The sequence below is a fragment of the Miniopterus schreibersii genome (assembly GCF_964146895.1).
Source record: "Miniopterus schreibersii genome assembly, chromosome: 18".
Classification (NCBI taxonomy): Eukaryota; Metazoa; Chordata; class Mammalia; order Chiroptera; family Miniopteridae; genus Miniopterus; species Miniopterus schreibersii.
Window position 1 is genome coordinate 8,392,799 of NC_138121.1, and position 16,722 is coordinate 8,409,520.

The 16,722-nt window shown below is 54.2% G+C and overlaps 2 protein-coding genes and 1 pseudogene across 3 annotated transcripts; 1 reads left to right on the forward strand and 2 right to left on the reverse strand.

Annotated features, from left to right (window-relative positions):
* Window positions 1–1,429: 1,429 nt before the first annotated feature.
* On the reverse strand, window positions 1,430–2,317 carry LOC308548035 (cyclin-dependent kinase inhibitor 3 pseudogene; annotated as a pseudogene). The gene is made up of 2 exons: window positions 2,311–2,317; window positions 1,430–1,963 (listed from the first exon to the last, which is right to left on the reverse strand). The product of its transcript is annotated as a cyclin-dependent kinase inhibitor 3 pseudogene (transcript).
* A 1,544-nt stretch (window positions 2,318–3,861) lies between these two features.
* LOC308547730 (galectin-7-like) lies at window positions 3,862–6,375 on the reverse strand. The gene is made up of 4 exons (XM_081118498.1): window positions 6,322–6,375; window positions 5,580–5,668; window positions 4,629–4,830; window positions 3,862–4,011 (listed from the first exon to the last, which is right to left on the reverse strand). Exons 1-4 carry the CDS (start codon window positions 6,334–6,336, stop codon window positions 3,898–3,900), a joined length of 420 nt encoding a protein of 139 aa, XP_080974624.1. The 5' UTR covers window positions 6,337–6,375; the 3' UTR covers window positions 3,862–3,897.
* Window positions 6,376–9,748: 3,373 nt separating this feature from the next.
* On the forward strand, window positions 9,749–11,989 carry LOC308547772 (galectin-7-like). Its single transcript, XM_081118596.1, has 4 exons — window positions 9,749–9,804; window positions 10,181–10,269; window positions 11,028–11,229; window positions 11,840–11,989. Exons 1-4 carry the CDS (start codon window positions 9,790–9,792, stop codon window positions 11,951–11,953), a joined length of 420 nt encoding a protein of 139 aa, XP_080974722.1. The 5' UTR covers window positions 9,749–9,789; the 3' UTR covers window positions 11,954–11,989.
* The last annotated feature ends 4,733 nt before the right edge of the window (window positions 11,990–16,722 follow it).

Sequence of the window (16,722 nt, forward strand, 5' to 3'; positions counted from 1 at the left end):
AGAACAGAGATTATAAAAAGGATAAGAGCGCTAGGCTGACGTGGGCCCCAGGACCCTGACTGAGGCATGGTTTGTTGTAGTAGATGCTGTGACACCATCGCATTCGGCTGCTCCTCCTTGGGATGGAGCACTGGGCAGCCAGCAAAGGGAGTGACATCGGACACAGATATATTTGCTAAGTGACAAAAATGAGGTCAGTGGGTGGAGGATGCTACTGTTTATGCAATGAGGGCAGAGAAACTGCATATGGGTGTGTTTACAGAAGATTTTTTGAAAGATACCCAAGAAATGAAGACATAGGTAACAGATGTTTACTCTCATAAAGGAGGACTTTCTCTTGCATATATATATATGCAATGGAGGAGCTTGCAGTCTGCCTTACAAATAATCAAAAACCATAAGACACTATTATGGAGCAGTGCATATATAAAATATATATTTTTAAAATTTATTTTGAAATGAAGAAAGTTGTAATTGCAGTACAAACATTTTTTTCCTGCCCTGGCCAGTGTTGCTCAGTAGTTAGAGCATCAGCCAAAGCACTGAAGGGTCTCAAGTTTGATTCTTGGTCAAGGGCATGTGCCTGGGTTGCGGGTTCAACACCCCACCCTGGTGGGGGGCTGTGTGGGAGGCAACCTATCCATGTTTCTCTCTCTCTCTCCCTCCCTCCCTCCCTTCCACTCTCTCCAAAAATCAGTGGAAAAAATATCCTCCAGTGAGGATTAACCAATAAGGAAATCAATAAAATGGATCACTATCAGCAAATTCGAGGACCCCAACCACCTCCACCAGTGGTGCCAATAACTGTACTTTACATTGCATACTTTTGAAATTTGTGCCATATGTACATGTTATCTGTACAAAGTTTAAAAAAATATATTTATAATCCTTGACAAATACAAATAAAAGTAAAAACTAAGTTATTCAACAAGTCCTGGGGGACTAGGGGATTTCAGACTTTCTCAGGTTTTCCACTGGAAGAGGTGACCCCTTGTGAAAAGCTAACGTTAAGTGGAGCCATTTTTTTTTTTTAATCAATAAAAGCTTTAGGAATTCTTCACATATACATTTTTAAAAATCCTCACCTGAGGATATGCTTAGAGAGAGGAAGAGAGAGAGAAAAAAGAGAGAGAGAGAGAGAGAGGGAGAGAGAGAGGGGGAGAGAGGGAGAGAAACATCAATCGGTTGCCTTCGTACAAGCCCAGACTGGGGACTGAACAGCAACCCGGGTATGTGCCCTGAACGGGAATTGAACCTGCAACCTCGGTGCACAGGGCGATGCTCAGTCAACTGAGCCACACTGACTGGGCACTTCACATATACATTTACAATCAGGTTGAAAACACTAGCAGCTTCACTTTAAAACAAATTATGTTAGAGAACTCTTAAATTTCAGACATGGTTATATATATATTTCAAAATTCTTTTTTTATGTAGATACAGACGTTGATAGTGACTCTCCTGATGACAGAGGTGCAGCTAGTTCATGCTGGGACGTGTGTAGATAATTACATTGCTTTATGGTCTGTATTGCTCCCGCTCCTCAGGGGCTGTCTATGGCTTGCTGTGGTGATACTGTGTCAGACAGATATAGTGGGAGACAAGAGGCTAAAGACAAGTCTGCACTGCTCCATAATAGTGTCTTATGGTTTTTGATTATTTGTAAGGCAGACTGCAAGCTCCTCCATTATTGCACAGCAGCTGGCTGTCAGGAGTCCCTCCATCGGGACTGGATGACAATGAATGGTGACGCCATATGGCTGGCAGAGGTCCAAAAGCTTTGGAACTCTGTATTTTGACGGTTACCCTGTGGTGCAGAGAGCAAATATGCTTTGTGTACCATAACTCTTTAGTTCTTCTGTATCTCTTTGGTTATTTCTTCTAGCATCTTTAAATTTACAACCTGGAAGAACCCAGAAACCCAGAAACTGAGAACAATTCGCTCCTGACAGGGGCAGTAGCCCTGATATCGAAACTGGAGTCTGTTTATTTTCAATAACCTACTTTTGCCCCACCCTGTATATATTTTAATTTTGATGAGTCAAACTCATTGTTTGCAGTGAGCTAGCTGGCTTCGTCGCTGGCAGCCCGAAGTGGAGCTGTTTTTAAATGGAGCCAGAGCAGCCTTACAGAGGAACTGCCTTGCAGTCTTACTCCTTGAACTTTTGAAATGTTTGAACAGGCCAAAATAACCTCTGGACTGGGCCAAACCAACACTGTCTAACAGATAATCCTTGGGAAAGCTAACAAGAAAGCAGACATCCTGGCCACAAGGACTGATAACGATGGACGTTCTTTATAATCAGTAACCAGCCATGCCTATAGATAGCTAAAGAGTAACTTGATTTGCTGGCACCAGTGGAAATTCATTTCTTCTATTCACTTAGCTAACTCTGTATTTTGACAGTTACCCTCTGGTGCAGAAAGCGAATATGTTTTGTGTACCATAACTCTTTAGTTCTTCTGTATCTTTTTTTTACAGAGGAACTGCCTCAATAAATGTGACTATTTCCCTTCCCCTTTTTCATGAAACCCCTCGTCTTCACCCTAAAATCTGGACACTATTTGGGTTTCTAAGCAGATCTATGCCCTCAATTGCAATTCTGTGATCTCAAACGCTTATTGCCTCTCACTTTTGTTTTTATTTTTATTTTTTTAGGTTAACAGCCTCATTCCTCGGCCTACCCAAAGATGCATTCTCAAGGGCCCGGCATGGGAGGGGTGGCTTCAGCCGAAGGGTCCCACGGGGCAGGAAACCACATTCTGAAAAGAGTCAAGTCCCGGGCCGGGCCTGGTCCTTCCACCGCGCGGTTTCAGGTTGTCAGGAACCGGCCCGCGACGCTGGCAGCGGCCCCCAGGGAAGGGAGCGGGGCGTCCGGAGGTGCGCGGGTCCCCGGCCTGCAGCCCGAAGAGCAAACGGACATTCCCGAGAACCGGGACCCGGCCCCGAGCGGGCCACCTGCGGGCTCCAGACACAGGCCCAAGAGCGCTTCGCGGGGGGGGGGGGGGGGGCGGGGCTCGGGGCGCTCGCTACCCCACCCCTACCCCAAAGGCCATCTGGTGGTGACTCAGCCACCCGCCTGACACCAGATAATCACCCCCTTGGTGGTGGTGGTGGTGGGGGGGTGAGCTGGGCGTCTGTGCCTGAGCGCAGGCTCCCCTTGCCGTCCTGAACCACTTGGGGGAGCAGAGGAGGGATGTGTGCGCATGGGGCCCGCTACGCCAGCGGGGACCCAGGAGCCCGGCCCTTCGCGTGACAGTCCCCTCCACGGGGCACCTGCGGCTTTGCTGTACCCGCCTGCCTTGGGGAGCACACGGGTGGGGGCCTGAGGCCAGGCCCGCGTCGCCCCGATCGACTCCCCCGCCCCGCCCAGCCCCGCCCGAGCGCCTCTAGGCACCCAGAGGCCAGGGCAGCGCGGAGAGATGGGGCCAGAGGGCGGGGCTGGGGCCTGATAGACTTCATGCCCCGTCTCCGCGAGGCCCGGGTCTCCAACCGGCCAGGTCCGCGGGGCCTCTTTCCCTGCGTCCAGATGCACTGAGTGGAGCTTCGTTAGATCCGCGGAGGGGGCACCAAGGGAAGGCTCGAGTCCCTCAAAACTCCGCCAGGTCACCGACAGCTGACCACCCGCTGCCCTGCAATGGGCTGCGGCCGGACCAGCCAAAGGCCCGCCCCCGCAGATCTCGACCCTCCCACGCGTTCGGACGCCAACCGCCTCGCACACCCAGGCCCCGATCCCGCCTCGGCCGCGGAAGCGCTGTGTGACCCTAGGCAGTGTCCTCCCGTCTCTGAACTGCTTTCCTCGTCTACGTGAAGGAGACACAGACACACACCAGGCGCCCAGACCCGGGATAAGACTTTATTCGCCGTCCAGGCCCCGCACTGCGCCCCGACGCGGCTCAGAAGACCTTCACCGACTCCAGCTGCAGGTCCCCGCCCACCTCCAGGAGGCGCACGCGCGCCGGCGGGATGCGGTGGCGGAAGTGGTGGTATTCCGAGTCCCCGACCACCGCCTGCGGGACGAGGGGCGCGTCACGCTCGGGCTGCGGGGGCCGCCTCCCCGCTGCTCGCCGACTCCGCCCCGCGCCCGCCGTCCGCCCCGGGCCCCGGGCCCCGGGCCCCGGTGGGACAATGGGCGCCTGTTCCTTCTAAGCCCTTGTCCTGAGGATGCCTCAGTTGGCTGTTGGCAGCCGAGCGCTTCGTGGGTGTCATTAGCGCCAACCCGGCGTCCACCGCCTCCCTCGGGACGCGCAGATTTAAAGTGGCGAACGGCTGGGTGCTGCGGGGTCTGCAGCGACCACTCCCTCTGGGCCTTGCTGCTGCTCCCTGGCTCTCAGCCCGCCCTTGCCCCTGTCCCGCGGTCCCGACCTCAGGTGCAAATGAACAGGGGGCCCCACCTCTCCGCCAGGACACCCACACTCTGGCCACCTCAGTCTTGCTCGCTCCTTCCTTGTCCCTACCTGCCCTTGTGGCACTACTGTGGCTGCACCGAGGGAGAGAGAGGGACTGAGGACACCTGCCCAGCCTTGGCCACGCCTTTGCTCCCCACTTCCACCCAGGGCCTTGCTGGCCTTCCCCAGCCACGGGAGGGAGCTGGGTCTTGGTGCCCACCCCTGGGGCAGAGGCGCACCTTGTAGCCTTGTTCCGTGGCGATGAGGAGCACTTCGAAGGGCTGCCCACGCTGAAAGGGAAGGCCATGGCCACGCTCCTCCTGGCCCCAGGTTCCCTTCTCCTTGGTGTTGAAGACCACTGTGGACTGGTCCATCCGGGGGTTGAAGTGCAGGGCAACCTCAGCACCCTCCTCCTCACTGCACAGCAGGTTCACATGAAACCTGGTGAAGGGAGAATAGGGGCGGGGAGTGGCAGGAATGGATATCAAGAGCCATGAACCACCCAGACCAAGGTCAAGGGCCAATGAATTAAGAATCACCATTAAACAAACTCAAATTTACAGAGACCTGAATATGTCACACACCACAGAAGGAGGGTTTGTGGGCTGCTGGACTGGGAACCCAGATTCCAGGAGGGCCAAACATTTCTTGGACACTCATCCACCGAGCAAGGATCACTATGCTGTGGCCTGGGTTGCCTTCATTTCCACAGAGTCTGGGAGTTGGCAAGGAGTCATGGTGCTGATGGCCAGAGTGCACCCCCAGTTCCCAGAGGGCTGGGAAGAACACCAGGGACCCAATATTTACGGACACCCTAGATTCCTAGAAAACCTGAAGTTCCTAGACCCAGGAAGCCATACAATTGATTGCTTAGGCCCTCAGAGCCCAGGGCACCTCCAAATCACAAGGACATATTTCCAGAGTCCGGGTGACTCAGTTTGGAAGCCATAGAACTAGAGATAGGAATCCTGAAATGGCCTTGAAAGCCCCAGATTATTAGGGACCCCTGCTCCAAAATTAGGGGACACATCTGTGAAAACATCAGATTCCAAAAGGCTGGTAATGGCTTGGGGATTCCAGACCCTGGTGGGCAAAGGTGGCCCAGGAGCCCTCATCTCTGGGCTGTGAGAAGCTGGGCTGACACCACCCACCCCTTACCTCTGGAACCTGGGGTCACACTGGAGTCTCACCTGCCAGCTTTGTCGGGGACAACACCACGAATTCTCATCACGGTGCCGGTTCTGACACCCTCGGGCAGCAAGGTCTTGTAGGGCACGTTCTGCAAAAGCCCGGGTGGGAGGGGATGAGTGGACCAGGGACCAAGGAGAGGGACAGGTGGGTCACCCCAGGGAGAATACAATCAGAGCAGCACAATCAGAGAGAAGAAAGGCACCGGGAGAAGCAAAGAGAGTCAGACACACGGAAAGAATTGGTAAGTGAAGCCTAGGAATTAACAGAGCCCTGCCTCTGTGCTCAGTGGTTAAAGTGGCCTCCCACACACCAGAGGGTCGTGGGTTCAGATTATGGTCAAGGGCATGTACCTGGATTGCAGGTTCAATCCCCAGCCCTGGGGGGGCTGCGTGCCAGAGGCAACAAATTTATATGTCTCTCTCACATCAATGTTTCTCTCTCTCTTACTCCCTCCATCCCTCCCTTCCACTCTCTCTAAAAATCAATAGAAAATATAGCCTCCAGTGAGGCTTAATAACAACAAAAAGTAATTAACAGATTAGAGGGAGAAACCAACAGGAGGCATCAAGAGGACCTGGGAGCATCGAGATGGGTGGGTCCACCCAGAAAGCAGCACCCAGACACTTCACAGCACACTCAACCACCCACCTTCTCCTGTGAAACAGGAGACCTCAGCCCCTCCCCCACTCTGGTGCAGCCTTGGGTCCAACACCCCCCAACCCTAGGCCCTACAACACTCACAGAGCTCCCTGCCATGGTTGGGACGGTGGGACAGACAATGGTGGTGGTGGGTATGGCTCCTGGAACCTTAAGTAAAAGGCAGGTGTGGCTGGGCCTGATGACTCACCCCCTGTCTTTCCACACCCACCACCCACACCTGGCACAGACCCTAGCCCTGGGGCCAGGGTGGCCCAGTACCCCCTTCCTGGGGCCTCTCACCCTTCTCAGTCACTGTGGGCTCCCAGCTGAACTGCCCCTCTCCTTTCAGCTAATAATGATAGAGTCAGATAACAACAACAACAACAACAATAATAATAACGACCTCAAAAACCAAGAAGGCTCCTTGAGCCACCATCCAGCCAGCCCTATCTTCCTGCTGCCTGGCAGAGAGAGAGGCCCTTATCCCATTTGTCCTGGAAAACTTGAGTCTTTGGAAGCCAAGTTGGAGGTTCGAACTCTGACCCCTCTCTCCCAGGTTAGGATCTGTTGCGTGGGGCTAAGGTTGTGTCTCCCAGGAAATTCCAGGTATACTCCTGTAATATGCTGATAACCATGGCAACAACGACAATACTAAACAGGGAGCTCTGGCTCTAGCCAGTTTGGCTCAGTCCTTAGAGCATCAGCCTGGGACTGAAGGGTCCCGGGTTGGATTCTGGCCAAGGGCACTTACCTCCATTGCAGGGCTCCATCCCAGGCCCTGGTACTGGCATGTTCAGGAGGCAACCAATGGATGTTTCTCTCACATCAATGTTTCTCTCTTTCTCTCTCTTCTCTTCTCTTCTCTTCTCTTCTCTTCTCTTCTCTTCTCTTCTCTTCTCTTCTCTTCTCTTCTCTTCTCTTCTCTTCTCTTCTCCTCTCCTCTCCTCTCCTCTCCTCTCCTCTCCTCTCCTCTCCTCTCCTCTCCTCTCCTCTCCTCTCCTCTCCTCTCCTCTCCTCTCCTCTCCTCTCCTCTCCTCTCCTCTCCTCTCCTCTCCTCTCCTCTCCTCTCCTCTCCTCTCCTCTCCTCTCCTCTCCTCTCCTCTCCTCTTCTCTTCCTTCCACTCTCTCTGAAAAGCAATGGAAAAAATATCCTCTGGTCATGATTTTTAAAAAAAGGAGCTCTTAAGGGGCAGGATTTGTGCCTGATGTTCAATGCCGTGCCCTGGTGCCTAGAGCAGTGCCTGGCACACAGTAAATGCTCAGGAAATATGGGCAAAAAGGAAAGAGAAATAACAGCTGCCATTTACTGAGCCTCTGCCTCTGGCCAGCATATGCAAGAGATCAGTGATGCTCACAGAGGCCATTGGGACAGGCATGGGTCTCTCCCATGTTACAGACAAGGAAACTGAGGCTCAGAGAGGGGGAGCAATTTGCCCAGAGCACAGGGCTGTGCAATGCTAGGGTGACTGTGTCTCTGGCTTTCTGCATCTCTGGAAGATTCTGTCTTCCTGAAGGCCCTAGCATCCCTGTGCCTCTCTGTCTCTGTCTCTCCCTGCCTCTGACTATGCCTTCCTGTCCTGTACTCTCTCCTGTTCCTCTTCCCAGCACTACTGCCATTCTCCCACCTACTTTCAGGACAAGGAGTGGAGTAGGGGGTGGTGTCCTAGGACCTACCCACCCCCAGACCAAGGAAGAGAACACAGTGGGACCCTCCATCCAGGCCCATGTCCAGCAGCCATGGGCTAAGGCTGTAGAAAAACCCAGGGGAGGAAGGGTAGGGATGGGGAGGAGGGAGAATGCTGAAAGGGGGTTCTGAAGTCAAGGAAGAGGAATGGGGGCACTAGGCAGAGACCCCTCCTACAGCCCAGCAGCCCTCCTCTCCTTTTTCACCCCTCACTGTCCTGCCCCAGGGAAGAGACTGCTCCAGAATGGAGAATGGAAACTTTGGGTGGAGACAACCAGACTCAGGACCTGATCCACTGCCCTCCCCCACGCCCCCAGGCCTCCCGCACCCTCCCCACCCCTCCCCAGCCGGAGGCAGCCCAGGTGCTGGTGCTGGTGCTGGTGCTGGAGGGGGAACAAGTCCCTGGGGAGGGAGGATGGGCAGCTGCACTGAGTGGAGGCTGCAAGCTCCCCATGTTGTGGAGGGACCTGGAAGAAACAGGATTGGGGTGGTGGTTGCACAGGTTTCCTATGCATTTGACAAAACTCGTCAAAGTATTCTGTTAAATCCGCAGGCTTTATGAGTGTGGAGTAGAGCTTGAGAACAGAGTATTGGGGAAAAAATACATCCCCTATTTATTTGGAAATGAAAGGCAACGCTCTCGAAAATGTATTTCCAGCACTGATGTGAAGATACTGCCCACAAATGAGTAAGAATCATCAAGGGTGAGCGTCTGAGTTATCAGAAATAAACCAGAAATCAGACTGATAGCAGCCTGGGTGTGAACACTGGGCCCAACACCAAGGCAAGTGTAGACTTGCAGGTTGGCAGCGTGTGGAGAAATGTGCAGCCACGATGAGGCAATCGAGGAGATGTGTCATTGGGATACAGCAGAGCAGACTGGGACAAGAATTGGAAGAGCCATGGAGTCCATCATCCTGGGAATCTCTCCACTCCCAGCTGCTGGTGCCATAACCGCCAACCCTCACTGTCCTCTGTTTCAAGTGCCATGACATGCCCTGGGCACACCGCCCGGACTCCCACCCAGGCCTGGCCCCTTCCTTGCTGGGAGGTCTTGGCTCAGAGGCTGCCCCTCTCTAAGCCTGAGTTTTCTTCTCCACAAAATGGGGAGCTTGCAGCCTTCACTCAGTTTAGCTGCCCATCCTCCCTCCCCAGGGAGAGAAAGAGAGAAACATTGATGTGAGAGAAACATCCATTGGTTGCCTCCTGAACATGCCAGTAACAGGGCCTGGGATGGAGCCCTGCAATGGAGGTAAGTGCCCTTGGCCAGAATCCAACCCGGGACCCTTCAGTCCCAGGCTGATGCTCTAAGGACTGAGCCAAACTGGCTAGAGCCAGAGCTCCCTGTTTAGTATTGTCGTTGTTGCCATGGTTATCAGCATATTACAGAAGCATACCTGGAATTTCCTGGGAGACACAACCTTAGCCCCACGCAACAGATCCTAACCTGGGAGAGAGGGGTCAGAGTTCGAACCTCCAACTTGGCCTCCGAAGACTCAAGTTTTCCAGGACAAATGGGATAAGGGCCTCTCTCTCTGCCAGGCAGCAGGAAGATAGGGCTGGCTGGACAGTGGCTCAAGGAGCCTTCTTGGTTTTTGAGGTTGTTATTATTATTATTATTATTGTTGTTGTTGTTATCTGCCTCTATCATTAGCTGAAAGGAGAGGGGCAGTTCAGCTGGGAGCCCACAGTGACTGAGAAGGGTGAGAGGCCCCAGGAAGGGGGTGCTGGGCCACCCTGGCCCCAGGGCTAGTGTCTGTGCCAGGTGTGGGTGGTGGGCGTGGAAAGACAGGGGGTGAGTCATCAGGCCCAGCCACACCTGCCTTTTACTTAAGGTTTCAGGAGCCATAACCACCACCACCATTGTCTGTCCCACTGTCCCAGCCATGGCAGGGAGCTCTGTGAGTGTTGTAGGGCCTAGGGTTGGGGGGTGTTGGACCCAAGGCTGCACCAGAGTGGGGGAGGGGCTGAGGTCTCCTGTTTCACAGGAGAAGGTGGGTGGTTGAGTGTGCTGTGAAGTGTCTGGGTGCTGCTTTCTGGGTGGACCCACCCATCCCGATGCTCCCAGGTCCTCTTGGTTTCTCTCTCTGAATATTTTTCTGTTAATTCCTAGGCTTCACTTACCAACTCTTTCCCTGTGTCTGACTCTCTTTGCTTCTCCCGGTGCCTTTCTTCTCTCTGATAGTGCTGCTCTGATTGTATTCCCCCTGGGGTGACCCACCTGTCCCTCTCCTTGGTCCCTGGTCCACTCATCCCCTCCCCGCCGGGCTCTTGCAGAATGTGCCCCACAAGACCTTGCTGCCCGAGGGTGTCAGAGCGGGCTCCGTGATGAGAATTCGTGGTGTTGTCCCCGACAAAGCTGGCAGGTGAGACTCCAGTGTGACCCCAGGTTCCAGAGGTAAGGGGTGGGAGGTCTCAGCCCAGCTTCTCACAGCCCAGAGATGAGGGCTCCTGGGCCACCTTTGCCCACCAGGGTCTGGAATCCCCAGGCCATTACCAGCCTTTTGGAATCTGATGTTTTCACAGATGTGTCCCCTAATTTTGGAGCAGGGGTCCCTAATAATCTGGGGCTTTCAAGGCCATTTCAGGATTCCTATCTCTAGTTCTATGGCTTCCAAACTGAGTCACCGGGACTCTGGAAATATGTCTTTGTGATTTGGAGGTGCCCTGGGCCTCTGAGGGCCTAAGCAATCAATTGTATGGCTTCCTGGGTCTAGGAACTTCAGGTTTTCTAGGAATCTAGGGTGTCCGTAAATATTGGGTCCCTGGTGTTCTTCCCAGCCCTTTGGGAACTGGGCGTGCCCTGGGAATCTGGAGCACCCTGGCCATCAGCACCAGGACTCTTGGTGACTCCCAGACTCTGGAATTGAAGGGGACCGGGGCCATAGCATAGGGACTCTTACCAGGTGGATGCGTGGTCATGCCCTCAATAAGTGTTTGGTTGCCCTGGAATCTGGGTTCCCTAGACTCCTGTCTACAACCCCTCCTTCCTGCTGTGTGACATACTCAGGTCCCTGTAAATTTCGATGTGCCTTTGCAATGGTGAGTCCTGATCTATTAGCCCTTGACCTTGGTCTGGGTGGTTCTTCCCTCCTGACTTATGCCACCTACCCCCATCCACCAGGTTTTATGTGAACCTGCTGTGCAGTGAGGAGGAGGGTGCTGAGGCTGCCCTGCATTTCAACCCCCGGATGGACGAGTCTACAGTGGTCTTCAACACCATGGAGAAGGGAACCTGGGGCCAGGAGGAGCGTGGCCATGGCCTTCCCTTTCAGCGTGGGCAGCCCTTCGACGTGCTCCTCATCGCCACGGAACAAGGCTACAAGGTGCGCCTCTGCCCCAGGGGTGGGCACCAAGACCCAGCTTCCTCCCGTGGCTGGGGAAGGCCAGCAAGGCCCTGGGTAGAAGTGGGGAGCAAAGGCGTGGCCAAGGCTGGGCAGGTGTCCTCAGTCCCTCTCTCTCCCTCGGTGCAGCCACAGTAGTGCCACAAGGGCAGGTAGGGACAAGGAAGGAGCAAGCGAGACTGAGGTGGCCAGAGTGTGGGTGTCCTGGCGGAGAGGTGGGGCCCCCTGTTCATTTGCACCTGAGGTCGGGACCGCGGGACAGGGGCAAGGGCGGGCTGAGAGCCAGGGAGCAGCAGCAAGGCCCAGAGGGAGTGGTCGCTGCAGACCCCGCAGCACCCAGCCGTTCGCCACTTTAAATCTGCGCGTCCCGAGGGAGGCGGTGGACGCCGGGTTGGCGCTAATGACACCCACGAAGCGCTCGGCTGCCAACAGCCAACTGAGGCATCCTCAGGACAAGGGCTTAGAAGGAACAGGCGCCCATTGTCCCACCGGGGCCCGGGGCCCGGGGCGGACGGCGGGCGCGGGGCGGAGTCGGCGAGCAGCGGGGAGGCGGCCCCCTCAGCCCGAGCGTGACGCGCCCCTCGTCCCGCAGGCGGTGGTCGGGGACTCGGAATACCACCACTTCCGCCACCGCATCCCGCCGGCGCGCGTGCGCCTCCTGGAGGTGGGCGGGGACCTGCAGCTGGAGTCGGTGAAGGTCTTCTGAGCCGCGTCGGGGCGCAGTGCGGGGCCTGGACGGCGAATAAAGTCTTATCCCGGGTCTGGGCGCCTGGTGTGTGTCTGTGTCTCCTTCACGTAGACGAGGAAAGCAGTTCAGAGACGGGAGGACACTGCCTAGGGTCACACAGCGCTTCCGCGGCCGAGGCGGGATCGGGGCCTGGGTGTGCGAGGCGGTTGGCGTCCGAACGCGTGAGAGGGTCGCGATCTGCGGGGCCGGGCCTTTGGCTGGTCCCGGGGCAACACCTTAACAAAACCACAGGCCTGGTCCTGGGATACCCGGGCCTCGCGGAGATGGGGCATGAATTCTGTTAGGCCCCCGTCCCTACCCTCTGATCCCCCCCACTCCGAGCCCCCCTGGCCTCTCGGTGCCTGGAGACATTCAGGCGGGGCTGGGGAGCAGGTCGGGGCGTCGCCCGCCTGCCATCAGTCCGCGGGTCCGGACAAGCCCCCGCTCGCGTGCGCTGCGGGGCAGACGCGTACTGCAGCTGCAGATTTCCCCGCGGAGGAGATGGGGACCCGAAGGGCGGGGCTCCTGGGTCCCGGCTGCAGTGGGGGGCCCCATGCTCACACTTCATCCTCCTGCGCTCCCCCATATGGTTCTGAAGGGGAAGGGGCGCGTGCGCTCAGCTCACCCCCGGACCTCCGGGAGGTGATTATCTGGTGTCGGGGCGGGGGTGGGGGGGTGGGTGGTCTCTGGGTCGCCACCAAATGGCCTTTAGGGTGGCGGTGGCCGGAACCACGCGAGGGCCCTGAGCCCCTCAACCTCCGCGTGGTGTTCCGATCGACTATGGATGGAGCCCCGCCGGTGGCAGGATGCCTGCCCGGCACAGTGGGTCCTGATAAAGCCCGGAGCCCCTCCCTGGCAGGATGTGTCCCGGGCTCTGCGCCCCGGCCCTTTCGAAGCTGGTGACTTGTCATCCCCTCGTGGCCAAAGCGGATGTTGCAGTCCTAGCCGTCGGTGCGGGGGCCTTGGGTTTTACCTTTGTTTTGCCTGCGGAGCAAGGCAAAATCCTAGGGGACCCCCACGCCCGGGAGCGGTTCGAGCCCTTTCAGGACCTGAACTTTTTCTGCACTTTTCGAACCTCCACCTCTATCGCCCCTCCCTTCTGAATATATTTCAGGGTGGGCAGTTGGAATGTGGGGTCCCCCTCGTTCAGTGGGAGACCTGAGAAAGTGGCATTTACTGGTACTCAAGGCTCACAGTTAAACGAATTAATTTTTATTTTATTTGTCTGTGTCATGTAGTTTTTAAACACTGAAAGCAATTTGTACAGACAGCATCCATACAGTCCAAATTTCAGATAGTGATTAGGTAGTGACCCATCTGTTAACTTCCATTTTTTGTGTTTTTTTAATCTTCACCCAAGGATACTTTTTCCATTGCTTTTCATAGAGAGAGGAAGGGAGAGACAGAGAGAGAAACATAGATGTGAGAGAGACACATCGACTGGTTGCCTCCCACCCATGCCCAGATGAAACCTGCAACTGAGATACATGCCCTTTGCCAGAATCGAACCCCAGAGCTTTCAGCCCCCAGGCCAGTTTGGCACCTGAGCCAAACTGGCTAGGGTGATTGCCATCTTTTTTGATCAAAATATTCCATGCCAACCTTCCTTCCCTTGCCCTAAACTAAAAGCATTTTTTTTAATGAGTTGAAATTAAGGAAGCACTACACCTATTAGAAAAGAAGAAAGTTCTATTAGTTTGAGATTTCAGAATCCCCCAAACCAGGACCAGTCCTAGGATTCTTTATTTATTTATTTATTTATTTATTTTATTTATTTATTTATTTATTTTTAATTTTTAAATTTATCTATATTGTTGAGAGTATTACAGGTATCCCATTTTTTCCCCCAATTGATCCCTTCCACTTCTCTCCCACCCCCTTCCCAGGCCTTCACCCCGTTATTAACTGTGTCCATGGGTTATGCATATAACTTCTTTGGTTAATCTCCTCCCACCCTCCACCCCCCTTCCCTCTTTCCTCTGAAATATGATCGTCTGTTGCATGCATCAATGTCTCTGGATCTATTTAGTTCATCAGATTCTTTAGTTCATTAGCTTCTTCTTAAAGAAGACCCTTCAACTTTTCCTGTAGTGCTGGTCTGGTGATGATGAACTCCTTTAGCTTTTCCTTGTCTGAGAAGCTCTTTATCTGACCTTCAATTCTAAATGATAGCTTTGCTGGGTAAAGCAATCTTGGTTGTAGTTCCATGCTTTTTATCACTTTGAATATTTCTTTCCACTCCCTTCTGGCCTGCAAAGTTTCTGTTGAGAAATCAGCTGACAGTCGTATGGTTGCTCTCTTGTAGGTAACTAATTGCTTTTCTCTTGCTGCTTTTAAGATTCTCCCTTTGTCTTTAACCTTTGGCATTTTAATTATGATGTGTCTTGCTGTGGGCCTCTTTGGGTTCCTCTTCTTTGGGACCCTCTGTGCTTCCTGGACTTGTAACTCGATTTCTTTTCCCAGGTAGGGGAAGTTTTCTGTCATTATTTTTTCAAATAGGTTTTCAATTCCTTGGTCTCTTTCTTCCCCTTCTGGGAATCTTGGGCCTCTTGAAGTTGTCCTAGAGGCTCCTTATACTATTTTCATATTTCTGGGTTCTTTTTTCTTTTTGCTCTTCTGGTTGGGTGTTTTTTGTTTCCTCATGTTCCAAATTGCTGATTTGATTCTCAGCAACCTCTACTCTACTGTTGGTTCCATGTAAATTATTCTTCATTTCAGTTCCTGTAGCCTTCATTTCAAATTGGTACTTTATTATGTTATCGATTTTCTCAGTTATTTCCCTAACAGTCTGCTTAAACATCCTTATAACCATTATTTTGAACTCTGTTAGCTTGCTTGGATCTATTTCATTTAGTTCCTCTTCTAGAGATGTCTTCTGTTCTTTCCTTTGTGGCATGTTTCTTTGCCTCCACATTTTGGCTGCTTCCAGGTGTTTGTTTCTATGTATTAGGTAGAGTTGCTATGTCTTCTGGAATTTGTAGAGTGGCTTTGTGTAGTAGGTGTCCTGTAGGGTTCAGTGGCTCAGCCTCCCCAGTCACCTGAGCTTGGCCTTCTAGGTGCTCCCCTGTGTGGGCTGTGTGCACTGTCCTGTTGTAGTTGAGCCTTGGTTGCTGTTGGCATCACTAGGAGGTTTTGACTCCCAGGCCAATGAGCTGTGAGGACCAGCTGCAACTACAGCCAAAGAGCTGCTGTGCTGGAGACACCCCTATGGAGCAGGATTTACTTCAGTGGAGCTTTGGTGTTCACCAAGTGCGCCCCTTGAGTGTCACTCGTGGATGTGGTAGGGTTGTAATGCAGCATGGTCGAGTCTGACCACCAGGTGCACTGTCTCTGGGGCTCCCGGGAGGAGCAAAGTCAGCCTGTGCCAGTGCCTTGCTCAGGGCCACCCAGCATGAGCTACACAGCAAACCGTAGTTGGCTGCTACTTGTGCTGGGCTTGGCGGTGTCCAGGAGAGGCCAAGCTATGAGCCAATGCAGCTGCCGCTAGTGCCAGGCCTGGGGCCACTTATCAAGCTGTATGGGGCACGCTGCTGCTTGTTTGAGAGATTTTAGGAAAGTCCTAAGCATGAGGCCCGAGAGGCCACTTGCACAGAAAAGCCCCTGGAAATGGCCTGGATGAGCTGCAGGTGGGGAGGGGCGGGGCCTCCGGGAATCATGGGACGGGGCCAAAGGTGAGAGTCAGGTGCTGGCGATTCAAAGATGGCGCCTGCCTGCCAGCTGTGTTCGGGGAGGACTCGCCACAGGAGCCATGGCCTCCGCCAGCCCCTCTGCCTGGGAGGAAGCCGCCCTCCACCTCTCGCCCCGATTCCAGGCAGGTTAGTTCCTCCCCGAGTGTCCCAGGGCCTTTCAGGCTGCTGCCCGGCGCTGGGCTCAGAGGGACCGCGTCGGAGTGAGTCTGTGCTCAGGCCTTTAAGAGGAGCTGCTGGGGCTCCCGCAGCCTCGCGACCCTCAGGGACAGTCCCCACTAGTTTCACGGCCCGAAGTTGTGGGGACGTCTCTTCCCGGCCCTGGAGCCCTGGGCTGAGGGCCTGCTGTGGGGCTGGGACCCCTCGCTCCTCCGGGAAACCTCCGCCGCCGAGATTCCCTTCCGGGTTTCAACCACGGCACCAGGTGTGGGCCCGCGGCCGCGTCTCCGCAATTCAGCCCCAATCCGCCCGAGTCTGCGCCCCTCCTACTGCTCTCGATGCTTCTTCAGCTCCCTGGTTGTGGGGCTTCTGTGCAGCCAGATTTCAGGAGGCTCTGAGTGATGGTGGTTCTGGATTTTAGTTGTAATTTTGATGTGGTTGCGGGAGGCGGCGGGCGCAGCTGTTACCTATACCGCCATCTTGTTTCTCCTCCCCCTAGGATTCTTTTTTAAATATATATATATCTTTATTGATTTCAGATAGAAGAAGGAAGAGAGAGAGAGAGAAACATCAATGATGAGAGGGTCCTCATTAATCGGCTGCCTCCTGCACGCCCCCTACTGGCAGTCGAACCCTGATCTCCTGAATCTTAGTCGATGCTCAACTGCTGAGCCTCCCCGGGCCAGGTGGTTCTAGGATTCTTAAACATCCTGTTTATCTACAAGCTACACACATTAAAGTCAGCATTTACAGAAACAATGTCAAAAGAATAGTGGGTGGGTAATAATTTTCCGTTGTTACACCTGGATGTAAGGGGTGCTAATGCGGAGTGAGGGCCAAGAGAACATTTGTTTGTGAGATGTGACCAGAGCCCTGTAACTCGGCAGCCAACAGGCAGCTCAG